This window comes from Meriones unguiculatus, chromosome 3 (assembly GCF_030254825.1).
Source record: "Meriones unguiculatus strain TT.TT164.6M chromosome 3, Bangor_MerUng_6.1, whole genome shotgun sequence".
In the NCBI taxonomy this organism is placed as follows: Eukaryota; Metazoa; Chordata; class Mammalia; order Rodentia; family Muridae; genus Meriones; species Meriones unguiculatus.
The window spans coordinates 174,423,475-174,450,677 of NC_083351.1; the positions used below are offsets into that span (position 1 = coordinate 174,423,475).

Genomic DNA, 27,203 nt, shown 5'->3' on the forward strand with positions numbered 1-27,203 from the left:
AGATGCTAAGAGATAAATAAGATGTTAATATAGTTTTGAGGTGGCAGGCGCTCCTCAAGTTGACATGGAATGGGTTTTCTTAGAAAGATACTCAATGTTAAAGCCGCTTGTTATCAGCCCAGAGGGACCCCTCTCTGTGGTGGCTTTGTTTCCTTCCACTTCCAGCCTCCAGTTTTAATATGAGAATGTATGGGATGGCACTGAAGGAATTAGAAAATACTGGTGCTTAGTTGTTAAGCAAACCTTTAGCATCATGGCGGTCTGTCTGAAGTTGTTCTGGTGCCAGATGCCCCGTTAGATAGTCCCCTCCGGTTAGCTCTAGGTCCTTTCTACTAAAATTCTAAGTGTGTAGAGTTTAATTAAAACAAGGCTTAAATGGGGCTATTTTACCACCAATTTTCTGGTCTGTTGATGTTGGCTTATTAGACTTTTTACTCTAGGGTCTAAGAGTTTTCTCCCAATAAATACTTTACAGTAGTGACATTTTCCGTCTTTGTTTTGGTTTCATAGTGAGACATAAATTCCCAAGGTAACCACATCCTCTTCCCCCTCTACTTTCTTCCCATCCCCTCTTCTTCCACCCACTCCCCCCTCCTCTCCTTCTTATTCTTTTTCTATCATAGACTTTATTTCAAATTTTGACTTTTCAATTAAATTTTTGAGATTTTGTATATGAATGTGGCATTTACATCATTCCCAATCCTCTTTCTTTCTCCCAAACTCTTCCTCTACTCTACCCTCACTTTCTGACTTCTGCTTTGATTATTCCCTCTCTTTCCTCTCTCTCTCTCTCTCTTTCTCTCTCTCTCTCTCTCTCTCTCTCTCTCAGACACACACTAAGTCTACCAAGTCACCATTTAGCTTTTCCTGCCATCTGAAAAGCTGGCATTTCCTTTCCTATTAAAAATAATGAATGCTGTGAAATGATTGTGAGTGAGACAATGCTTTGCAGTGGACTGAGAAGGGTCAGCAATGGAACACAGTCTTCTCCAAATAAAGAATCCTAAATGTGCCAGTGACTTTCTGCTTTGTGGTTCCAGGGTCTGAAATGATGCTGGTTGGGTAGTTTCATCCTGGTGAGATGAGAGGGCTGGGTAAAGAGGGATTTTCTCAGGCTGCCAGCTCCCTAGATGACTTTCATATCGTGGATGTCCCCCAGAACAATGGGGAAATTAAAAGTTAGGTGTCCCTTGTCAGCTTGAAATCTCAGCTTCTTTGAAATCTCTGCTGTTGATAAATTCCTCCTAGGGGCCATTGGAAGATTATTTCCCAGTCTTTTCCTAAAGCTGTGGCTTCTCTTATCTACTGCTTAGTGGCTTAAACAAAACCTGTGTATTCTTTCCCAGTTTTAAAATCAAGAAGTCTGAAAGCAAGAGATAGCAGGTACGAACTCAGAAAGATTCCAGGAGAAATCATCTACCCTTCCCTCTTGCACTTGGGGTGACTCTCCGTGGTCCCTGGCTTGTGGCTATTACTGCTGTCTGCCTCTGTAACCACGCAGCCCCTCCTCTTTGTGGTGGTTCAAATCTCCATGCCCCTGATTCTCTATTCTAAGCACTGTGATTAGAATTAGGACTCACTAAGACAGTCCAGGATAATTTCTTATCAGAATACTTAATTTGATTCCATCTGCAGAGGGACTCTGATGAATTAACGGTTCCAGGGTTCAGGTATCAGGCACTGCTATCCTCCTACATGACACTAAAAACAGACATCACATTTTCCGCATAGTTTTTGAAATTCATTTAAATAATAATTCAGCAAATGTGAGCCTTTACTATAAACATAAGCTTTACTAACATGCCACCATTTGATAGTTAATAATAATTAGTTAAAATAGCCCTCGAAATACTAGGATGTAGGAAGGTTTTAAAAAAGGTTTTTTGAGCAGCTAATATATAGTGTATATTAAGATTCTCCCCCTGGTTCTTTCAAAACAACAGTGTTTTGAGGCAGGTTCTTGTTTAGTGCAGTTGACGAGAAGGAGCTAAGCAGCATGGAAGAGGGCTTTGTGTCTGTGCGTGAGAGGCGGAGCATGAACCAGGCTATCTAACTCCAGAGCAGTCCTTCTCAACCCCATAACTGATATGAACACCATCATGGGACCAGAGCATTTATGGATGTAACCTTGTCCATCTCAAGTGTACAGTGTGTGTTTTCTCTTCACAACAAGGCTTCATATAAAGCTGTTTAGAAATTTCATGTCTTTCTTGAGTAGTTCTTAAATACGGCATATAGAGTATAAAGAATTCTTTTCTTTTTTTGTATGTACTTTTTTATTTATTACAGTTTATTCACTTTGTATCCCAGCTGAAGCCCCATCTTTGTCCTCTCCCAATCCCACCCTCCCTCCCTCCTTCATCTCCTCCCATGCCCCTCCCCCAGTCCACTGATAGTGGAGGTCCTCCTCCTCTTCCATCTGACCCTAGCCTAACAGGTCTCATCAGGACTGTCCTTCATAGTCTTCCTCTGTGGCCTGGTCAGGTTGCTTCCCCCTCATGGGGAGGTAGTCAAAGAACCAGCCACCAGTGCATGTCAGAGAGAGCCCCTTCTCCCCTTATTAGGGAGCCCATTTGGAGACGGAGTTCTCACAGGCTACCTCTGTGCAGAGGGTCCAGGTTATCTCCGTGAATGGTCGTCGATTGGTCCTTGGTCTCATCAAGGAAATGCAAATCAAAATGACCCTGAGATTTCACCTTGTACCCATCAGAATGGCTAAGATCAAAAACTCAAGTGACAACACATGCTGGAGAGGATGTGGAGAAAGGGGAACCCTCCTCCATTGCTGGTGGGAATATAAACTTGTACAACCACTTTGGAAATCAATCTGTTGCTTTCTCAGACAATTAGGAATAGTGCTACCTCAAGATATACTTCTCCTAGGCATATATCCAAAATATGCTCAAGTACACAAAAAAGACATTTGCTCAACCATGTTTGTAGCAGCTTTATTTGTAATAGCGAGAATCTGGAAACAACCTAGATATCCCTCAGCTGAGGAATGGATACAGAAATTGTGGCACATTTACACAATGGAATACTGCTCAGCAATTAAAAACAAGGAAATCATGAAATTTGCAGGCAAATAGTGGAAGCTAGAAAAGATCATCCTGAATGAGGTATCCCAAAAGCAGAAAGACACACATAGTATATACTCACTTATGAGTGGATATTAGACATATAATATAGGACAATCATACTAAAATCTGTACACCTAAAGAAGCTAAGCAAAAAGGAGGACCCTGGGTAAGATGATCAATCCTCACTTAGAAAGACAAATGGGATAGACATCAGAAGAAGGTGAAAGTAAGGAACAAGATAGAAGCCTACCTAAAGGGCCTCTGAAAGACTCTACCCAGCAGGGTATTAAAGCAGATGCTGAGACTCATAGCCAAACTTTGGACAGAGTATGGGGATAGAAGGACCTGGAAGGTCTGGAACTCCACAAGGAGAAAAACAGAACCAAAAAATCTAGGCCTATGAGTCTTTTCTGAGACTGAATTCTTTTCTTTTTAATTTAGCTTTTCTGATCATTATAGTCTTCATGCCTAAAACAGGAGCTGCTACTAGCTGTGTGCTACTTAGCCTTTGCTGAATAACCTAACAAAATTACTTGCTACAAAGAAAAAGAACCGGCTTGTGTTGCCATAATGAAAACTGTTGAATAATGCTTATTCCCCTTATCTCATTTTAATTAAAAATCTCATAAAAAATTTAAAATGACACTTTTATTCCTTGAGCATTCATGATCATTGTTTATGCTAGAAAAAGATCTTCAAATTGTGTTCAAGAAACTAACAAAGCATGCACATATTTACTGCACAGACATGCATTGTTTTCTAGTCTGAATTCTAAAGGAAAAAAATCCTCATGTCTGTTTTCAACAGCATCTAGCCTTTCTCTGATCTCTTGTGGCTTTGGCTCCCTGGTATGATATTAACTAGAGATGAGATTTCTTTTTAATAACAGGTTAAGATGAAATCAACTGCCAGAATGCTTCTCAACTTTATTCCTATTGCCAACTCTGAGCTGCTAAACTATAAAAGATTATATTAATCATGTTCCATTTTGAAGTTGCTGAGACACTATATGCAAAGGGTATGCCCATTATAGATAAACATGAATATAATTGTAGTCTGAATATGCTAAGGAGGATAATAATAATAAAACTAGCATTTTATTATTACCTATTCTGAACAACCAGCAATGTGACTCCCCTTTCCCATGTCTGAAACTTTTCCTTCTAGACCACTCCAGTTTATAGTGTATCATGCTGAACAGCATGTATAGAGCCCGGCGTGAAAAATACAGACATTGGTGTTCTGGCTGTTTGGTAATTCAAGATCCCAGCAAGAAATAATGATGTCATTCTCAAATGAAGAGTATGTGACAAGTAAACCATCGGAAAGTATTCTGATGGCTAATGAAACCAATGGGGCTAAAAGCAGAGAGGAATGTTACCTATGCAATTCTCTGGGAGGTCTGAAACCTTAAAGACATAGACTAGCATTTATCGCTCAGTGTACGCCCAGGAGGAAACTCATTGATGACTGTAATTTTCTGTGCCCAAATAGATAGGATGAGAGTTGAGGAAAAGACTACCTGAACTTAAGAATTACTTCAAACTGAGTAAAAGCAAATGATACAGCACAGAGGGCAAGATCCCAGGCTTCCGAGTTCAGCGTACTTTTGAATGTGGATTTTAAAGTTATTTTGTAATTTATTTTATTTTTAATCACACATGCCTGCGGATGGCCTTGTACACGTGGGCGGGTGTCTGTGAAAGCTTCGTGATTGGGATCCCTTGGAACTGGAGTTAGAGGCAGTTGTAAGCTGCCTGACAAGGGTGCTGGGCAACAAACGTATGTCCTCTGGAAGAACAATACACACCCTTAACCACCAGGCCATCTCTCCAACCAGAATACGGCTTCATTACGCTCAGAGGACTCTAGACTCAACAGTGTACTTCCTTAGTTTTAATCATATGCTGGTAAAATGCTAGGCACTAGTGGTAAAGTAAGAATCAATAAATGTAAATGTATGTTGCGACTATCAAATAACCAGAAAGGTAATATCTTAGTATGGTGGGAGCAAAATAGCGTTTCTAGAAAGGCAGTTACCTAGATCATAGAAAAACCACAGAAAAAGCAAAAGTCTGATGGAGGAAAATTAGCTTAAGGAAGTGGGTCAGAAGAGGTCATCAAGGTCTTCATTCTAGCACAAATAAAAGCCAGAAGCTACTTTTATGCAGGGATGGAGAGATGAAGCATTTATCTCTAAAAAATAGTCATTTTGCATTGAAAACTAGATTGAAAGATGCTGAGAGCATTGAAGAGAATCCGATGAAGAGGCAAGGAAGCATTGACATAATAGATCACAGTTGCTAGCACAAAGGAGGGCTGGCAGTAAAGCAAGGGCAGAATGCTGGCAATGATTTCCATAGCTATAGTTCTGGAACTTAGTGAAGGATGGTGCTAGACATTCATGGTGAGCTAGGGAATTCATGGTGAGGACTAGATTAAATTGAATTTTAATTTAATTGGGTCTAAAATAGATTTTGAAATATACAATTGGGAATGTCAAATAAGCTCTTAGATGCAAGGTCTAAAAGTTAAGAGAATCATTATTGGAGACAATCTGATATTAAACGGCTCATAGTTGATTACTAAAGTCATAGGTGTAGACGAATGTGAACTTTTATATAAAGAATGGTCAGAAGAGGTAGCCTCATTAAACAAATATCTGAAACATTCTAATGTTGTAAGGGAAATCAAAGTCAGGATGTGAGACCGTACTAACAGAGATGCAAGAGAAAAGCCTGGAGAGAACCAAAACAGCAGGAAGAGAGGTGCTTCAAGAAACGGTGTTCAGAGCCCAGGTAGTGGCACATGCCTTTAATCCCAGCCCTTGGGAGGCAGAGACAGGTGGATCTCCTTGAGGTCAAAGCCAGCTTGATCTATTTAATGAGTCCCAAGACAGCCAAAGCCACATAGTGAGACCCTGTCTCAACAAAACAAAACAGAAAAACCAAATCCAAACAAAACAAAACACCAGAGAAGAAAAAGAGAAGAAACAGCGGTCAATAATTGTATGTTTTATTGAGAACTGAACACTGTTAAGCATGTAGTTAAGCTTGTAGTCTGAGAAAGTCATATGTGCCTTGAACCACAAGTACAAAGACAAGGCTACAGTGGTGCATGTGAACAAATAATCTAGTATAGGCAATTTTTGCTAGATAAAGAGAAAATAGGGTATAATGTGGAATTGGTTGTACAAGACAACTTTTAAAAATAGGATAGACATTTATGTGTATCTATACCAGTGGGAATGGTCCCCTGAAGAGAGAAAGAGCTAACGGAAGGGATATTCAAAATCCAGTCCATTTTGTGCTGCTCTAACAGAATGCCTGAGACTGGGAAATTTATAATGGACAGAAATATGTTGGTTCACAATTCTGGAGCCAGTAAAGCCCAACAGTAAGAAACTAGCATCTTCCCAGTGTTTTTTCCCAAAGAACATGAGATAAAATTACAGCCTCACTAGCTCTCATAATGGCCATCAATACACATATATACTGAAGAATTCTTGTGACTTCTATTCCCCTACGAGACCTAACTCCTAATAATATAGTATTGGTATTAAATTCCCAATCTAGGGGGTACATAACCACCTATAGCAAAAGAGAAGGCTAATTTAAACTTTGACTAAGTTTCTTTTTTAATGTTTTCACCTTGATTTTTTTTACAACCATAAAATGGGAGAAAATAATACCTATTGTTTCAGATTATTCCAACCATCAAATATTATAGTGTTGGTGGAATGCTCTGTAAATTTACTCACTGCATAAACTGATACCTAAAATGAACCCACAGTTCATGCTGACTAATGAACACGAGACACTGAAAAATATGTGCTAGGCGTAAGTGAACATAATTCTGGCTCATGGAATTTGGTCACCATAAATGAGGGGGTTGGTGCACATGCCCCCTTTACTGCATTGCAGACGTAGGTGCTCAGTACTGCTGCTGTATGGTGCTTACTGTTGTGCTGATATTTGGGGCATTTGTGTTTACAGGGCACTATTTTTCTGCCTGGAAATAAAGTCATTGAGCATCCGTGCAATGAAGAAAACCCAGGAAAATTCCTCTTTGAAGTAGTTCCAGGTAAGATAAATCTTCTCTTTGGATCAAATCGTTGCTGTTCTGTGTTGGGAAAGGTGAAGACGTGTTGGGGTTTCCTCTTCTTCAATTCTGGCTTAAAATATCCATTTGAGGGGGCCAGCATTAACGTTGCTGTCATCTACACAGACAACGACGGCACATTTGTGCACTGATGTACATACAAACACACACTCATGGTCACAAACTTCGTGGCCATGAGACTCTTGGTTTGGCCAGAATGGATGAAAAGGTACCGGAAGAGCCTGTGTGAGACAAATCGAACTTTGCAGGTATCCTGCGATGGAAACTTAACACAGTGTCACCAGCCAAACACCGTTCCCAAAGGATTTTCTGATAAATCCACTTGCAAAAATTGCTTTTTGAATAGACCTTTTCTATTAAAACAAACTCCTGGTAATCAGGGAAGCATTATTACAGTTCTGCGTCTCCACTTTGCTTCCAAATAACTGCTTGCACATGTTTGGCCCGAGGAACTGAGGACATGTCTACCAGGGCGTCGGTGGGACTCAGTGTCAGCAACATCTGTTCACTTTGCTTTGTTCATTTTTTCCTAAGTTATCAGATCCCATCCGTTTCTGCATATTTAATCCATACTTTAATCGTAGACTGGCCTGGAACTGCTCCTCCAAAGCCACAGCCTGTGTCTTTGATCAGTTCCTCGGCGTCTCCTTATTCCTTGATGGAAGCAGAAAGGGCTTAAGAATGTGGTTTTCATGGAGTTGGACAGTCCGCTTGGTGTGACGTTGACACTGATTCCAGCGCAGCCTAGGGTGGGTTTGAGCCGATCTGTGTGTGTAATAGGTGATTCGTATCGATAATGCGGGCACGGAAGCAGTCAATCAGGCATAGCTCCCCGGGTTTATAAGCTGGGAATCTCAAGTGTGAGAGCATATTTCCCCCCTCAATACAAACAGCTGTGGCACTGAGTTCATCAGGCTCAAGATGGAATCCATGACTAAATGTTAATTAATGCAGCCCAAGTGCAGAAAGGTTAGTCAGATGTGCTGTATTATTTGTTTTCCCCCAGGGGGAACACATTGTAAGAAACCTGACTCTTGTTTGCCCTATTAAAGTCCTTTCATTCCTACTTCTTAGAGGAATACCCCTTATGGAACCAGATTCCAGATGTTGCAGAGGCTTTGAAGTATCAGCAGAGGCAATTTCTTTCCCTATTTATTCTCTCGCACCAGCGCCTGTTGGCTTTTAAACCAGCATGGTATCAAATAGATGGCTTTGGCTTTTCATCTCCAGTAATAATGCCAGGATTCCACCTTACCCAAGTCAGTCCACCGGCTGTGCATAGATCGCAGCTTTCAGAGGAAGCTCTGACGTAAAACGGGTACCCTTGCGCCTGATAGAGAGTGCCGTGTCTTCAGGTCCAAGACACCATCGATAAATCTTTCCAGTGTGCTGTGACAGGGCACCTGTTCTGCAGACAGTGAGCGTGCCAGAGGTCCCGTGCTACACCGCACCTAAGACTGTGTGATAACAAGTCTGAGGTTGTGTTTTGTAACAAGTGTGCGGGAAGTTGGGTCTCACTGCTGCGTTCAGAGTAGTGGGTGCAGTGTGCTCGCAGCTCCATGGAGACAGGGTGCCGTCTGAGTCATTGGTGCAAGGGACCCTATGAGCTCAGATTTATAATTCTGAATGATTACAGAGTGGGGAGAGAATTTGTCGATTGGGCTTTGGAAAAAAGAAGCAAGAAACATCCACGTGATGCTGAGAGTCAAGTGTCTTTGTCATTCACCTCAGTAATTGGGGCTTTATTTCTGCAGCCTCTGGAGAGAATGACATTTCTAGGCAAGTACCTTTGTACTCTATATAAGAATATGGAGCTCTGTTGCACATAGTTAAGACTGGAGTTTTGCAAAATTGGGGTTATTTACAAACAACAGGATTTATCTTTTCAAATGGAAATGACAATATAATGTTTTCCAATTGCATAATGTTTTAACCTGGAAATCTGAGAGGTTACACTGGAGTGTTTTTATAGATCAGAAATTGAAGGAAGGAGGACACATAGCTGGCACTTTGCATATATATATATAATATGGATACATATATGCATGTGTATACGATATATAGGACAAATCTGTATTCCACATCGGTTCTCTCTGTGGCATTCGCAGTTGTAACTTTGACAAACCCACCCTACACACTACACGTAATAAGATGATACAGATCCAACACTCCTGCCTTTATGGACAAAATGTCAGAGTCTAAGTACCCAAGATACGTGAATGAATATTGGACACATAAGGCCTTTAGTCCCATTGACTCATGATAATTTCCAGCAGAGTTAGTGAAAGCCCTCAGCATGCTTCTTGCTGTTTATTCTGACACTATATGCACAGACATAGAATGAGGGATGCTTATCTTCATGTGCCATAGGTCTCTATAGCATATTCCTATACAGGGCGTTTTTGTTTGTTTTTGCACTCGCTTGAAATGTCTCACACTAAACGAGTATTAAGAAAAATCAACCCATTTTTAACAGAATTGGGAAACTTGCGTTTCTGCATATACCTAATTTATATTCATTTGCATATCATATTTTATGCATATTTTAGTCTTAACAAACACCCAACTATGAAAACAGTCTACCATAAATTAATGTGGATTTTTTTATTGATTTATCATCCCTGAAATGAATTATCTTTTTGAACAGTGCCAGGATTTACAACATCTCACTTCAGTTTTTCAATTTCCCTACTTGTTTTTTTGTTGTTGTTGTTGTTTGTTTTTTGTTTTTTGTTTTCTCAAAAAGATGCCAGCCAAATTGGCAAATTTGAAGACTACGGTCCGATGAGCCAAGCTTTAGATGGGAGTGAACATTTATGGCCAAGTACTGAGCTTTTGGGAAATGCGATTGAGGAAGGAATGTTGGCAGATTTTTTAATGCAAAGTCCTTGGAGAAACAAACTGTAGCTGGCCTCAGCTTCTTAAAATGTGTTCGAGTTGAGTTTTCCTTGTTTCCTTAACAAAATTCACAGACCCCTGAATGGCTGGATGATGCACTATTTTCTCAGAGTGCCTCCTTAGGGGAGTAAAGGGGAAAGAGATTCAGTGCTAATAATAGGGGAAGAGAAAAGGAGTCTCTGCATCAGTGGAGGCAGTGACCCAGCCTTCCCGGATCCTGCTGCTGCCCTCACGCTTAGCACAACAGGTACCCAGCTGTGCTGTGACGTCAGCAGAAACTGAGGCTCCTGTGCTGAGCTGTTGCTGTTCTGCGAGTGCGTCCATTCTGCCTCTATGACTCTGGTGGCTAAAGTAGAGGGAAATCCTGACTCGATGCCCCCTCCCGCTTCTCTGCCTTGGTCTCTGGGATGTGGGATCCTGGTACATCATAGCTGTTACTTGAGTACGGCATTTCACATGGCCTGATCATTGCACTCCTCTCTAAATGCTGATACTCTCTTGGTGTGGATTCAAGGGTTTTCCATGTCTCTGGGATTGGCAGTGTACTTCATTAGGCAGGCTACTCCCACTGTGGACAGGGTCCTTTTGGATGGGATTCAAGAGGGCTTAATATCCAGCTGCTTTCTCTGTGAGCATTTAGCAGCCAGCACATCCCAGACCTGAAAAGGGAGGGAAACACATGCTGTTTCCCTTCTCCTCTCACCCTATGCTTTTCTCAGTGGCTCCTCAGCTGTGGTACCCAGCAAAGCCAGTGGCTTGCCAGCTTCGGATTTCATCCAGAGGCCTCAAGTCAGGAGGGCTAGGAAGATTTCAAAATTTATAAGCTGTGGTCTTGTGTCTCCATTAAAAAAGTTCCATAAGAAGATTTATTATGTTTATTTTATGTGATACACGCTTCGTCTCGATGTATGTATGTGTGTGTGTACATACCTATATATGCCCAGTACCCATGGGGGCCAGAAGGTGCTAGGTCTCCTGGAACTAGAATTAAGAATGGTTGTTATCTGCCATGTGGGTGCTGGGAACAAAATCTGGGTCCTCTCCAATGGTTGTGCCTAACATTAAGCCACTTTCTGTGGGAAGCATGTCCAGTTTCCTAGTCTTGCTTTGTAACAACTGTGGCATGGCTCCATTTCTAATTTGCTTTCTGTCCTAAGCTTGGAAGGGATGCAGCTCCACACAGCATCACTGGTCAGCGAGGGGCATGGCTCCGACTCTAACTTGATTCTGTTCATAAGCCTGAAAGAGATGTGGAACCATACACCACCACTGACCTTTTCAACTTAGAACCTGGGGGTATAACAGCACCATTTTCCTCAAGCCGAGGCCTTTACGGCAACTCCGGGATAATGTGGAGATATTTTAATATATTTAAGGCGATTTCTGGGAAACATCCTGATGAAGAATAGTATTAGGATGCTTGCTGGGAGTGCTCTCAGTGAGAGAATGAGGGTGGCAGCCTGCCACAGGCAGAGCTAGCTGCTGCCATTGGAACTGAGGCTGAATCGAAGCCTATGGCGCTCTGAAGATGGAATGTCTATTGGGGTTGCTCAGATACAGGATCTGGCTTTTATTTCCCAAGATCAACTATTCCTTGATTATAGAAAAAGATAAATACAGGGAAACCAATCCCCTGATGCCCTGGAGAACATCCCTGGTTCTTTTGCAGTCCCTACAAGTCCTTGATGGAAGAAATGGGATTAACTGCATTACATACGTGAATAAATTGTTACACAGAGAGATGATTTGCTCAAGAGTGGCTAGCTAATGGTTACTCCATTAACTGGAGTCTGTAAACATGTACAGATATTCTTCAGTTTGCCTGTTTGAGAGGTTGTCTGCATATGTGTGTGAAATAGTGTGTTGCCGAGTTGCAGGCAAAGTTTCAAGAGAACAAAATAAATGTGCATGAATGTAATTATGAGAACTTAAACTGAGCCAGCAGTATATTAGAATCTGGACCACATTTTCCAGAAAATACGCATCTGAAGTTGCTTGTTCTGCACTGAAATAAACAGGAATCTCGCCTCAGATCATCCATCAAGAATGAGAGGCTAAGGCCTTGAGGTGAGAGTAGGCATTTTAATTTATTTGAAACCACTTACACATTTAAACGCACCATTAAAACAAACACTGGGTAAAGATGTCCACTCATAGCAGGCATCCCTAAGGTCATGCTGTAGTGTCATGACAATGTAGAATGAAGACACTTGCCAGAAGTGGTCTTACCTGTTAGGAACTATTGTCACCAAGGAAACGTCCTCCCAAACAACACTGTCAGACCTGAAGCCCTGTTCTCTTCCTTGGAGAATAAGCACCAAGGGAGCTGTTCTCAGGATTCTGCACACTCCCCTGCATCTATTGCATAAGAGATTGGCCACTGTCAAACCACCAAGAAACATGTGATATAAAGCAGTGCTGGGACTCAGTGCTCCATCCAAGCAGAAACCCATCTTGGATCTCAAAGGCTATTGCCAGCATCCCAGGCTCTCACTGCCCCATCTGGGACCAGTTCACAGAGGATGTCTAACCTCTTCCCTTGTCCAAAGAAAGAAAAGAGGAGAAAGTTACAGAAGAAAGTTACACGAGGACTAAAGAAACAGTTCCAGAAACAGGACAGTGCGATCCATCTAAGGTGATGTTCAGTTAAATCCTTCAAGAAAAGAACAAATTACCATTTATTTCACCTTTCATTATGACTGTGCTAATTATTTTCAATACTCTCCCACAAGCATATGAATCCTACAAATTTTGATGGGAATATATCCATCCTAACTACTTTCCAGGATTTTTATAAGAGCTAAGTGCAAAGCTGTAGACATAGGTGTTCAGAAAATAGAATAAATGCACTACAGATCTTTTAAAAATTTTTAACCAGAAAATGTGTAAAATCATGCACACTTTTGACTGTGTAAACTTTCCCTCCAACATGGACATAGATGAAGTGCAATGGTTTAAATCTAGGGCCAAAGACTGTTAATCACTATATTTGTCATTCCTATTTATATATTTATTTCTTACAATTTATTCACTTTGTTCCCCAGCTGCAGCTTCCTCCCTCATCTCCCAGTTCCACTCTTTTCCTCTTCTCCCCCTATGCCCTTTCCCTAGTCCCCTGATAGGGGAGGACCTCCTCCCCTTCTATCCAACCCTAGCTTATCAGGTCTCATCGAGGCTGGCTGCATCATCTTCCTCTGTGGCCTGGCAAGGCTGTATACCATCCCCAGGGGGAGGTGATCAAATAGCTGGCCACTGAGTTCATGTCAGAGACAGCTCCTGTTCCCCTTACTAAGGAACCCACTTGGAAACAGAGCAGTCAATGAGCTTACTTTGAACAGGGGGTCTAGGTCCTCTCCATGCATGGTCCTTAGTTGGAGTATTGGTCTCTGCAGGCCCCCTGGGCCCAGGTATTTTGGATCTGTTGTTCTCCTTGTGGAGTTCCTGTACCCTCCAGGTTTTTCTATCTCCCTCTTCTTCTATACGGATTCCGGCACTCTGCCCAAAGTTTGGCTGTGTCTCAGTATCTCCTTCCATACCCTGGTGAGTAGAGTTTTTCAGAGGTCCTCTGTTGAAGTCTCCAGTCCTGATCCTTCTCCTCTTCTTCTTCTTCTTCTTCTTCTTCTTCTTCTTCTTCTTCTTCTTCTTCTTCTTCTTCTTCTTCTTCTTCTTCTCCCAATGTCTATCCTGTTTGCCCTTCTAAATGAGGATTAAGCATCACTAGGGTCCTCCTTGTTGTTTAGCTTCTTTAGGGCTATAGATTTTAGTATGTTTATCCTATATTATTTTTTTATTTATTACAATTTATTCACTTTGTATCCCAGCTGTAGCCCCCCCCTCTCATCTCCTCCCAATCTCACCCCCTCTCCCTCTTCTCCACCCATGCTCCTCTCCCAGTCCACTGATAGGGGAGGTCCTGCTCCCCTTCCCTCTGACCCTAGCCCATCAGGTCTCATCAGGACTGGTTTCATTGTCTTCTTCTGTGGCCTGGTAAGGCTGTACCCCCTCAAGGGAAGGTGATCAAAGAGCCAGCCACTGAGTTCATGTCACAGACAGCCCCTGTTCCCCTTACTAGGGTACCCACTTGGACACTGAGGTGCCATGGGCTACATCTGTGCTGGGATTCTAGGTTATCTCCATGAATGGCCCTTGGTTGGAGTATCAGTCTCAGAAAACACCCCTGCACCCAGATTTTTTGGTTCTGTTGCTTTCTTTGTGGAGCTCCTGTCCCCTCCAGGTCTTTCATCTCCCTCTTCTTTCATAAGATTCCCTGCACTCTGCCCAAAGTGTGGCAATGAGTCTCAGCATCTGCTTCAATACCCTGCTGGGTAGAGTCTTTCAGAGGCCCTCTGTGGTCAGTTCCTGCCCTGTTCTATATCTGACAGAGGGCTAATATCCAGAATATATAAAGAACTCAAGAAGTTAAAAAGCAACAAGTCAAGTAATCCAATTAAAGATGGGGTGCAGAGTTAAATAGAGAATTTTCAATAGAGGAATATTGAATGGCAGAGAAACACTTAGAGAAATGCTCAACATCCTTAGTCATCAAGGAAATGCAAATCAAAATGAGTCTGAGATTTCACCTTAAACCCATCAGAATGGCTAAGATCAAAAACTCAAGTGACAACACATGCTGGAGAGGATGTGGAGAAAGGGGAACCCTCCTCCATTACTGGTGGGAATGTAAACTTGTACAACCACTTTGGAAATCAGTCTGGTGCTTTCTCAGACAATTAGCAACAGTGTTGCCTCAAGATCCAGCTATACCACTCCTAGGCTTATATCCAAAAGATGCTCAAGTACACAATAAGGACATTTGCTCAACCATGTTCATAGCAACTTTATTCGTAATAGCGAGAATCTGGAAACAACCTAGATATCCTTCAACTGAGGAATGGATACAGAAATTGTGGCACATTTACACAATGGAATATCTTTGTCTTTCGGTTCCTGTTTCTGTGTTTAGATGTTTCTTTTCCTTTCTTTCCTGTGCTATCCTGTGGCATTCTTGTATAATCATGATAGACTTTCCACTGTTGCTTGTTAGTGGCTAGTGCAATAAATGATGCCAGTCAGGCTTTAGCTCCCCTCTTTAATCCTTCTCCTTGTCCCACAGTGTGAAACTTCTTGGATCTATATCACACACTTACAAGAGAAGGTTTCCTGGGTAGAGCTTTTCATAGGTCTGGAGTCTATAAAAGTTTTTATTTACCAAAGTTTGTGTCTGCTCAGATGGTCAGTACAGCTGTGTTACATTACAAGCCAGCTGAGAAGTAAACATTTCTGACAGATGTTCATGGGTGTCTCTGGGAAAGGAAATACTTGACTAAATTTTTAGTTTGGGAAGGTAATTATGTAATATCAGCAATAAAAGTTTACCAGTCATGTCTCTGTCTGTGACTCCTGGGCTGTACAAATGATATCATTTGATATATTAAGTTACTCTCATTTTAAGATGTAGTTCACAGGCTGGAGACAGGTCAGTGATTAAGAGGAGATGTTTTGCTTCCAGAGGACTCATGATTGATTCCCAGTACCCATTTTCGGTGACTTACAATTGCCAGTAACTCATGCTCCGGGGGAATCTAATGCCGCTGGCTTCTATGGGTGTATATGCACATACCCACACACGGATACACACATATACATAATAAATGATGAAAGTTTAAAACGTATGTCAATATTTGGCATATATTTTATATATAAATATGAGGACACTTTTGAGGAGAGTTTAGTTTCATTTTTTTAACTGTGTGTATTTATGTGTGTTTGAATATATGAGTTTGGTGCCCACAGAGAACAGAGAGAGCATTGGATCCTCTGCAGCTGCAGTTATAAGCAGTTGTGAGCTGCCAGATATAGAGGCTGGAAACTGAATTTGGATCTTCGGCAAGACCAGACCATTGTATTTGTCACTCAACAGTGGCAGTGACAGCCTCTTTCTGCCCAAGTCTGGAGGCAGCCCTGCAGTCTTCCAGGGTGTGCAGATCATCTAGAGAGCGTGAGGAGGAGTTGCTTACGCTGCGAAGACTGTATGTTCACCAGTGCTCGGGACATGAAGTCAATGCATTGTTTCAATCTGCGTTCCGCTACTCTGCATTCTTCTCTTTAGAACAAGTTTGGGGGATTTTGTCTTGCTTCCCAGTCCTCTTCCTACACAAAATACCTCGTAGTGTGACTTTGAAAGAAGCTATTTGCGTGGCACAAAAAAGGAATGTTTTAGATTTTTTTTCATACTTTTTTCTGCTTGTGTCATTTGAACCACCAGGCATTTACAGCTTTTATGAACCTGTGAACAACGTGAGCACATGGCCACTCAAGAGATGTGTCTGTGAGGAGTAAGTTTTTGCATGGTGGACATGCGGGACCAATCCCTACCACTGTGCGCCAGATCAGGGATCAGCGAACATTTTCTGGAAAGACCCAGAGAGTTAAGGTCACAGGATTCTCCCATTATAGTGTCTTTCCTCCCACTGCTTTGCTCTGCTGTGTGTCACAAGCAAATGTGTGTGGCTGGACAGGTCCCCATGCACTTTGTTCATACACTCTTCAAATAGCCTCAGGGAATGTACATGTTAGTAACGGTTATTCCATCCCATACTGAGAAAGCTGAGGTAGGAGGATTGCCTTACGCTTGAGTCCGCTTTGTGAGACATAATGAAATCCAGACCATCCTGGGCTGTAATAAGCCCTCATTTTAAATGAACTGAGAATGAGAAGTTGAGAAGACACCTCAGTTGGTAAAGTGCTCGCTGGTGAGCGTTAAGACCTGGGTCTGATTCCCTGGCACCTATATACAAAGCAGAGCATGGTGGTAGACCAGTAATCTCAGTTCAGGGAAGATAGGGATTCATGGTGTCCAGTGGCTGGCCAGCCTGGCATACTTGGGAAGTTTACAACTGTAAGAGATATTGTCTCAAAGGATTAGGGAAATAGCTCTCCTGAGAAATCATACCCAAGGTGGCTCTCCGTCCTCCATATTAATGTGTATACACGTTCATACGCAAATCCTTCCCACATGAGCATACACATACATAGATGCATGCATACATACACACATACATACAAACACACATACACACATATAGACATACACACAGACCTGTATATAGTTACACAGAAAGAGAGGAGGGAAATGGAGAGAGAGATGAGAAAGGGAGAGAAAGAGAGAGAGAGTTCAGGCAAAAAGATTGCTGTTAGTTTGAGGCCAGCCTGACTATGCCATGTAGTATTCTAGACCAGCCTTGGCTACGATGTGAAACATTGTCTAAAACCAACTAACCAAAAATAAATAGATAATTTAATTTAAAAGAACTATTCTTTCTCTCTTGATTCTTCTTATTGCCACTTAAAAATGTGAGATATAGACAGTGTGCCAGAGTTGGCCCATGGGCCACAGCTTTCTGATCCCTGTGCCAGATTTAAAAAGAAAAAGTTATAAAAAGCATGTCAAAGACACTAATAGAACAGTGCTTTCACTGGTGCCACCACAGCTAGGATTAGACCCTGGAGACAGCCTGTCTCGGGCACAGCATTGCCCCCGACACAGTCATGGTTGGGTAAGTGATTGTCAACACTTTTATTTAGAATGGCCACCTCTGAACAACATATTAAAATACCACGATGAACCTGAAAATACCAGTGGCCAGACTGCGTCTGCCTGTGCCCCAGCACAGCCCTTCCTGAAATAACTGCACCTCCTGGCCAGCACTGAAATTTGTGTGACTTAAGATGACGACTGTCATTTATGGTCATATATAACCACCGGATGCGGTTAGCAGCAAACTGTTTCCCACACTTGAGTGCAGGTAGTGATTGTGTATTCAGATCTGGAGGAATTCACACGGTTAAGTGAACCGGAAATGCCTTCTAAGTTTTCATTTGTATGTATTCCTTACCATCTTACATAGTATATACCTTAGCATCTTACAGAGTGTATGCCTTAGCATCTTACAGAGTGTATGCCTTACCATCTTACAGAGTGTATGCCTTACCATCTTACAGAGTGTATGCCTTACCATCTTACAGAGTGTATGCCTTACCATCTTACAGAGTGTATGCCTTACCATCTTACAGAGCCCAGTGTCTCTCATGAAAATGGACCCTTTTATGGACAAATCAAATTAACAAACTTCTCCTCTAGTGTGTTTAGCCCATTCTCTACATGTTGTCAGCCTTTCCATGCCCACCCCTTACTTGCCCCCCCCCACTAAGGTTCCATTAACACCAGCATGAGAAACCCTTCTGTCACATTGAGATTACATGCACATATATGAACAGGTTGGGTCTTGTGCCGATTCCCATCAGGCTTTAAACACAATGGTTCATTTCATGTGATGTGGTCAGTCACAGTACATACTCACATTCCCAGTGCTAACACCAGACTTCACACCCACCTGAGCCCACAGGCATGTGCTGCAGACTTCTCCCATTGGTAAGAATACAGAGAGCTGTATTGTCTAGATCCCACAGAGGCCAAATAGCTGCAAGCTAGGAAGAGTGGAGACGGCAAGAAGGAATTAGGTTAAATGTTGAAATGTCAGCATCAATAGGAACTATAACTTCTTCTGTCCCGAGTATCGACATTTGCTGAATTTCTTATGTTTCTCTTCTCTTCTTGAAAGCTATTGAGGAGAGAGATGACTCCTGCTTTCCCCAACATTTAGTAGAGTGTCATCACACAGTACACAGTCAATGCACATCTGCTGGCTTAATGAGCATATGTGACCTTGGTTTTATCTGATGGAATGACTGTACTGGTCTAGTCAAAATTAGGACCTTTCAAGTCTGAGTTATTGAACTGGATCTTAGCTGCTTTTCCCACTGCCTGAGGACACTGGAGACCCAAGAAACTCATTAGTTTTCCATACTATACTCTTCTCTCTTTAAAGTCTGGTCCCCATGGCCTCATCATTCAGTCCATCTCTAACACATAAGCCAACCATGTCTTTTATTACCTTGGTGACAGAAGCTATTTGTTAATGAGTTATTTGCCAGAATAATTGTATTTTTCTTGCTCATTGTTTTTTATGGCCTGGTTTTAATTATGCATGCTCAGGCTGTTTGTGCATACCTGCCTCTTTCATCCAATAACTGAAAAAGACTTTGTAACTGAATGAAGCTGAGAAAACAGTCAAAGACCCAAACAAATATCAGGGCTGTTACTGTGAATAGAGTTCCTGGGGCGATTTTCTCCTGTGGATGGCCATCTTGAAGGGGCTTAACTGGAACAAAATCATGTTTGAGTGAGCTACTGGCTGGGAGAGAGAGCAGCCAATAATTTAGAGAAAGCATACTTCTGAGGAAATAAATATTTGAAAAGAAACGTGCGTGGCAAACAGCTGCTGAGGAGTATGGGAGAGTGAGCAGCAAGGAGACTGATGAATCACTAGACCCAGTCTTTCTCAAAGCCCCATGACATCAGTCCTAGAAAGGCCAAGGGTGTGGTCCACTGGAGTCCTGAGAGGTTTTTCACATCCAACAATGTGTAGTCCCTCCTCTCAAAGTCCCTCAACCACAAAGAACTGACAGCCGAAGATAAAGCCACCAAGGGCTTGTAAGAACCTTGATTCTGTTTTATAACTTTGCTTCATCCCTTAGTTTGCTTAGGTGAATATGGGTAGAAAATTATATGTGCTTATCAACTCCACCCCCCAAAATGAGGACCTGCTTAGGTAAGGAAAGACTCTTACTCTTCCCATGCTCTGTGGAAGCCAGTATGGGAAAGATAATGAAGAATGGATGTTCTACCTCAGCAGGACCAGTGATGAATCAATACCTCAGAGAGTGGAGGGAGATGGAAACTTGGGAGGACCAAGCTCTTTGGACAACAGATCACGTGGCAACTGTGTGTAAGTCTTGGAGTAGACTGAACGCCATTACACTGGACTCTAAATCTGCCGGGATTTTGGATGCAAAAGGGTGATGAAGACTTCCCAGAGGCAGCGAGTCTGCAGCTGGGATTTCGATTGATCACTACGATGTCAAGAATTTCCGGCAGAGAAAACACTGGCCAATGTAAAAGAAGGCCTGGAAGAGACACAAGTGCCACGGACAAGAAATGGTGGTGCAAAGTAAAGGCTGTCAGCTCTAGTGCTTGTTTATCTCTAGACTGCAGACTGCACAGGGATGGCTCTTTGGCTCCGATTTAGTAGGGTCGGTTGGAGGAGCCTCTGGAAGTGAGCAGACAACAGGTTATACCATTCAGCTAATTTTGCAGAAGAAGTATAGGGGTATGTGCTCACAAAACATAAGGACAGTAAACCTAAGTTTAGACATCTATGTTACATTCGGATTGTAACAGTCATCCCGACCCAACAGACCTTCAAGGGAAGTGACCAGGAAGTGATCTTTGCTTAGTGGAGACCCTGGTCCTATCTGGAAGCTTTTCCCATGACCTGCTCCTTGATCAGCATAGGTTGTGGAAAAGCATTGTGTGTATCTGAGGAAGAGGTTGAAGATGAAGAGTGCACAAGACATGTATTCCCTTTCTGAAGCATACAAAGCAAGGTAACACAAGGTGAGTTCTAAACAGGAGAACTGTGTTTTCAAATTGAGCAGTCAGAAGCCCAATCTCAGGGTGCTGACAGAGCAGTCTCTTCTGTGGTGTCTGTCTTTGGACTGAATGGCCACTGCTTCTGTCTCATTGAGTCTTCATGGGACCCTGTATCTGTGTCTTTCAGTGTCCTGGTTTCTTCTTACGCGAACACTGGGTACACTGGATTGACTTCAACTCTCAGTGACGTGTTTAACTTAATGACTTCTTCAAAGACCCTATCTTCAAATTTAGGAAGTGAGAATTTGTAAACTCTGAAGTACTTTAGTGTGTATTTGTGGAAAGCACAACTCAACCCATACCAGAATACTCAGCCCAAGCCAAAAGGGGAAATGAGGCCCTGGTGCCTTTCTAGAGGCTCTTCATTTGCTAAACCCAGACTTTGAGATACGTGTGTCCTACTGTGACTTAGACCCTGCCAGCCTGGGAGGCCAGGGCCACATACCATGGAAGTGGGGCAGTGGGTGAAACCCTGTCATAGATACAAACATCTTCTTTTCTGGAAAAAAAAATGACCTCTTTTCAAGTTTTATTCATAGATTTTTTTCATATATTTCTAACACTCTACTTACAAGAAATAGACCCGACAACTAGTCATCGTTTTCTTTCTGTTTCGGTCTTTTCCTTCTGTTTCAGCAAGACTGATTTTGTTTGGGAACAAATTCCTTTTTTAAGTGGCACACAGTACTTTAAACACCACTGCACTGTGTCTTGTTGGGGACAAATGAACTACAGAGAGCTTTCCCTTCGTTTTGCCCAGTGGCCAAGCCTTCTGTTGTGAATTGCCAACATGTCACAGACACTGAAGAGCAAAGAATATCAAGACAGGCCACCAAGGCCTCTGGGAAGCGGTTACTGTGGGGCATGACATAATTTCTTCAGCATCAATCACGTTGTCTTCCCCATGAGTCATTATTCCTGATGTGTTTCTTGTTTTCAGAACTCACAGAGAGATAATGAATCAGTCGTGCTTAGGGGCTGATCTATTGGCTGCGATTTATCATAATGGGCTTTTTGATTGAAGGATAAACACCTCATTTCACGGAGACAAACCAATTATTATTTCAATAGTTTACTTATTGTGTGTTTTGTTTTCGACTCCCACATAATTGTAAAACCCACTTGATTTTATGCATATTCCTTTAACTTCCTGGAACTATATGGATAAAACTATTTGTATTTCCCATTTGATCTTCTTTTCCTCTATTCCAACTGACAAGCTGCCCTTTCCCTTCCTTGTCCACCCATTTCTCTACCTTTGAAATCCATTCTCTCCTATCTCATCAGGAACTGTGCTCTATTGGAGTCTTCTTGCCTTTTATGTAGCTTCACCTTCTTTGCTACATTATTCTCGCAATCAGTTTTATTGAAAAGCAAATTAATCTCACACATCTTAAATCTCAAAGCTGTGATATAATAGCTCTGGTTAAATGCTGAGTGGTCATCATCTCTTGACCATCCTTCTCAGCCACCATCAACTCAGTTCTCTCTTTTCGCAGCAAGAATTCCTCACACTGCAATTCATCCAGTGTTTTAATCCATTTCAGCTCCCTGATGGGACTCTTCCTTACCGATATCGTCAAGGCAGGTGAATGTTTCTGGGTGCAATTATTGTTTTGTTTCTAATAAGATCTGCCTGCTGCAATTGCTTGGTATCGCCGATAACTCCTTTTCTCAGTTCATAGCCATCTCTCTTCCCTTGACTTCACGGACACCGTACCTTCCTCCTTGTGTTTATGTATGTCATCAGTGAACATTAGAACATGACATAATCAGATTAGACAGTGTATGTGAAAGTCTGCAAGCCAGTGTCACCACATGAGGCTGGTGATCTTTGCATGACTTTAAATTCAGTGTCTGCTCCTTTTCATTCTGAACACTGAAGTTTTCTCCTCCAGCTGTTTATCCTATACACTATCACCAGGTTGACCTTTTTTAGACTTGGCCTTGCTTGGACGTGTGGTCTTGAGTTAAGGTGCTGTTTCTCAGCCTCCCTGGGCCTGGAAGTATAGACATGCACAGACACTCTCAGCAGAGTGGTGTGTTTATAAGCCTTTATGTTTAGACAATTTTAAGATTGTATGAAAAGCAGAGAGAGTTTGAATATGTAAAGTGATATTTTGCATTCAAATATCATCCTCCCCTCCTATTTAAAACAAGCAAACAAACAAACCAGAGCCTGGAGAGATGGCTTGGCAGTTAACAGCACTTGCTGCTCTTGCAGAGGACCCAGATTCGATTCCCAGCACCTACATGATGGCTCACAACCATCAGTAACTCCAGTTCTAGGGGATCCAGTACTCTCTTCTGGCCTCCATGAGCACTGGGCACACATGTGTTTCACAGACACACATGTATGCAAAACACTGATATAAATAAATCTCCCTTTTTAAAGGTCAGCTTAGAAAGCCCCTATATAAACTATCTCTAGCACATTTCCTTCTTCTCCCTGGCTCTCACATTTACAGAAACAGCAGGCTCTCCATTTCTCAGACATCCCATGCTCTTGTGTGGAGCCTTTGTACTTCAGACTGGCTTCTTCCCAGTCTGAAAGGAAAAGGCTAGCTTGAGCTCATCTCTCTGACAGGACATTTGCTGTACTTCTTATTTCTCTAATTATTTATGTGTACGTGTGTGTGTGTGTGTGTATGTGTGTGTGTTTGTGTGTTTGTTTGTCTCTTTGTATGAGTCTGTATGTGTCTGTGTGTCTGTGTCTGTGTTGCCTGTAAATGTACATGAGATGCATGGAGGCCAGAAAGGGCATTGGATCCCCTGGAAGTAAAGCTACATGTGGTTGTGAGCTAGTGAATTTGGATGCTAGAAACCAAACTCCAGTCCTCTGCAAGAGCAGCAAGTGTTCTTAACCACTGAGCCATCTTCCTGGGCCTCATGTGTGTTCCTTTAGAGATTGTATCTACCTAACAAAGCCTTCCAATATGTCTCAACCGACTTTGAAGGCCTATACTTTTATCTTTTGTCTTTCCAAAAAGAATGCTAAGATCCAAGAGAACTAGAAAGAAGATTTGTTCATCATTGTGTTTCTAGAATAGCAAACTACCATACAGCAGGTTATTTCATTAGTACTTATTAGACAAGAAAGGAAGGGAGAAAGAAAGAAAGAAAGAAAGAAAGAAAGAAAGAAAGAAAGGAAGGAAGGAAGGAAGGAAGGAAGGAAGGAAGGAAGGAAGAAAGAAAGAAAGAAAGAAAGAAAGAAAGAAAGAAAGAAAGAAAGAAAAAGAAAGGAGGGAGGGACAGAGACAGGAAGACACAGAGTAAAATGTGGAAATGGTAAATAACCAATAGATAACCAGAAGTACTATAGTAACTTGGTAATTCGATTCAGACTCCATGTTTGGCTTAATTCACTAAACATATAGTTAGAATGAGGTATACTTAGAACTGGGCATAGTGCTGCATGCCTGTAATTAGCAAGACAAGGCAGGCGCATGGCAGGAAGCTGGAGACATGGTGCCTCAAAAATAAAGAAAATGAATCAGCTGTAAAACAGATGTCATGAGCCAGATGTCATGTTGTCCTTACAGAACTTTGTTATCTGAATGAGCATCTAGTACAAGCAGTGCCTTCAAAATATTCTGTAAGCTCTGATAAAGTCCACTTTGGGGGTGTCTGGCACTATTAGGATGAGCAGATTGGAAAGGTGGGGCTCTTCCTAGGCAAGGCAGCATTGTTAGATTGGACAGTGTGTGTGTGAGTGTCTGCACTCCACTGCCACCCAAATGAGGATGGTGATGGCTATGAGGGAGTCCCCTGAGCCTCCCTCCACCTCTGCATCCGGCTTCTCCTCAACTTACCTTTCAGGAAAGCAGTCCTAGTTATTCCTAACATACTGAAATCCAGTGATGAGCGTTGCGAACATCTTCCCCATCATTTTCCCTCTGCAGATGTGTGAAGAATCAATTGGTGTGAACACACTCGATGGAAAAGATATGAGATGATTTATATGCTGGTGTTTAAAAATGAATTTCTTTTGTCAGACTCCATTTACTTCCTTTCTTACGTGATGAAAGTCTGTTCCCGAGCCTTTCCACAGTCATGAAGACTCCTTTCCACAGTCATGAAGAACTGGGATCCACTGGTAAGCCTATCTGCCCTGCTTAGGGCACTGTCTGCCTGGTGGCCCCCAGCACATTTACTTGGTGATGCCTATTAAAGGGATGTGCTTCATGGCAGCTGGGAGTGCCGTTGCTCCTCGTCTAGGACACAGGGCCTCAAGGGCATCGGAGGAGTTGCTGTTGACAGTCCTGCTGATGAGCCTGTTATACATGGGAGCAGCAGGCAGCAGCCTAGTGACCAGTGACTCAGTTATAAGCCAGGAGCTAGGGACAGTGTGGCTCAGGATGTCACTAGCCGCTGAAGATCCCACCACCCATCCTGGGAAATTATGTGGAGCTGCAGGAGATGATAATAGAGCAACTACGTGAACCCTGGAAATCTGATGTATTCTGATTGCCATAGCATTTACAAATTCTCCCTCATCTCCAGGCTCCTTTAATTGACAATGTGGAAGAGGTGAGACTCTTGGTATCTGCCAACAGTGCAAAGAAATTACCCTGGCAGCGTCAGTGAGAGGGATCACCATGAAAGAAAGAAGCATGCTCTCACTCACAGCTTGGCTGTTGTTACGTAAGAGGCCAGTGACTGTGTGGATAGCCTGTGTGTCAAGCTGGGCTGAGCCCCCACAAGGACAATATGTCACTGAAGCTAGGGGCAGGGTTACCCTCCGAGCAAAACAAATCTCCGCGAGTCCTTGGCCAAGGAGATATTGAAGAATACTTTTGAAGAGTCACCTGATTAAGTTTTATCCTTAACTGCAAATAACAAAATCAAATAGGAGCATAACATTTTTTCTGTACATCCTGTCAGGTTTTTAAACATGTCTCTTGTATGATATGAGCCATACTGTCTTCTTTTCAAAGGGCAAATTACTTGCAATCTGTTCCAAATTTAATGCTCACTGTTTAATTAAAAAAGCATAACAATGAAATAGCCTCTTGGCCTTTTAGACTATTGTCCCGTATATTATCTAAAACACAGACACAGAACACAGACTGTAGAGGTCAAACTCCTCAGAATGGATAAAAGTCCATAGTTTTGGATGTGGCTAACATGAATGAAAGGATGAGTGTGTTCTGCTGTAAAGACCTCTGCCTCCTGGAGCAGCTCAGATCTCTTACCTTTCAAGGGCCAATGAGATTTGTGTGTTCTTGCAAACCATATGTTGTTTTTTTTTTAATAACCAAGGGATAACCAACAACCACAGTTACTGCTTCCTTTATATTACTCAGACTGTAGATTTAAATCCACTAAAAGAACATGTTCATGAGTGCTTGAATGATTAGCGAATATTGTTTCCATTCCTGTGCTCTAGAAATTGGTGGCCTCTGACAAAGGCAGCTTAAATATGATTTTCAAAACCAAAATATTTAGAAGGTCTGTGAAAATGGAAGTTAGTACATTGCTCTCCTTGATTGTGTAGAAGCCAGTTTTGTTCAGTTTACAGAAGAGAAATAGCTGTGTTAGGAAATTTTTCATGGACAGTGAATGCATCCCCAAATTCCTAATTGAGAAGTATCCCACACCCAATTTCTTTATAGTCTTTTAATTTTACTGCTGGTGATAGAGGACTACAGACATCCCAACCCACCTCTTTTGGTAGTATGTGACGGCAAAGTGATAGTCTTGGTGTTGGCCCCTATTTATGTGTCTTCTGTGATAAATAAAGCATTAGACTATTTTAATTTCCACCATTGCTAGCATTTTTCTTTTACACATAATGAAATTAGTCAGGTTCAAAGCTTTAATGCAGTTGTTGCCAACATTTTTCATGCTGTGGTGACCTCCAACCACAAAACTGTTTTATTACTATTTCATAACTGTAATTTTGCTACTTTTATGAATCATAATGTAAATATCTGTATTTTCCAGAGGGGCCGTGACCCACAGGTTGAAAGATGCTTTAAAGACTTCCCAAGATCATGAAACCAGAGAGCAAATGACATGGAATTTGAATCCAAATTACTATTATTATTTACATTAGCTTGTTTAAAATGAAAATTAAGAGATCAAACTAGAGGAAAATTAAATTTATCTCCTCTTATGAAAGAATTGGTGATGTCATTCCACATTTTTGTAAAAGTTCCTCAACCTGAAAGAGTTTGTTTGAATAATTCTCACCTTCATTGTGATACAGCAGCCAGGTACACTGAGTGGAAACTGTGATGGGAAAGCCAGTGAGCCTGGCCTCCCTTGACTGCCTAAGAAGGCTGTCATGGTGTTGGGATTGGGGCAGGGGACACTGCGACAGGTACACAGCTGGAGTTTTTTTTAATGTTACACAAATAAATATATGAAATAATGTAAACATTTAAAGGAAAATTACATCAAGGACCTAACCAAAGGAGGCTACAACATCAAACAGAATACAAGAGAAGGGAGACCAGCTAACACCAGTAATACTGAACCAACTTCACTCACTAACTCTTTGTAGTTGAAAGAAATATCGTTGTGGTGGCTCAGGTTTATTAAAAGCT

At 41.9% G+C, this 27,203-nt stretch overlaps 1 protein-coding gene across 3 annotated transcripts in view; it reads left to right on the forward strand.

Moving 5' to 3' along the window:
* The window catches only part of Arhgap24 (Rho GTPase activating protein 24), a 633,576-nt gene that overhangs the window by 394,958 nt on the left and 211,415 nt on the right, over window positions 1–27,203 (forward strand). For all 3 annotated transcript variants that reach the window (XM_060381036.1, XM_060381037.1, XM_060381035.1), the window contains exon 3: window positions 7,076–7,163. In XM_060381036.1, coding sequence (XP_060237019.1) covers window positions 7,076–7,163 — 88 coding nt within the window. The remainder of the gene's footprint in view (window positions 1–7,075; window positions 7,164–27,203) is intronic.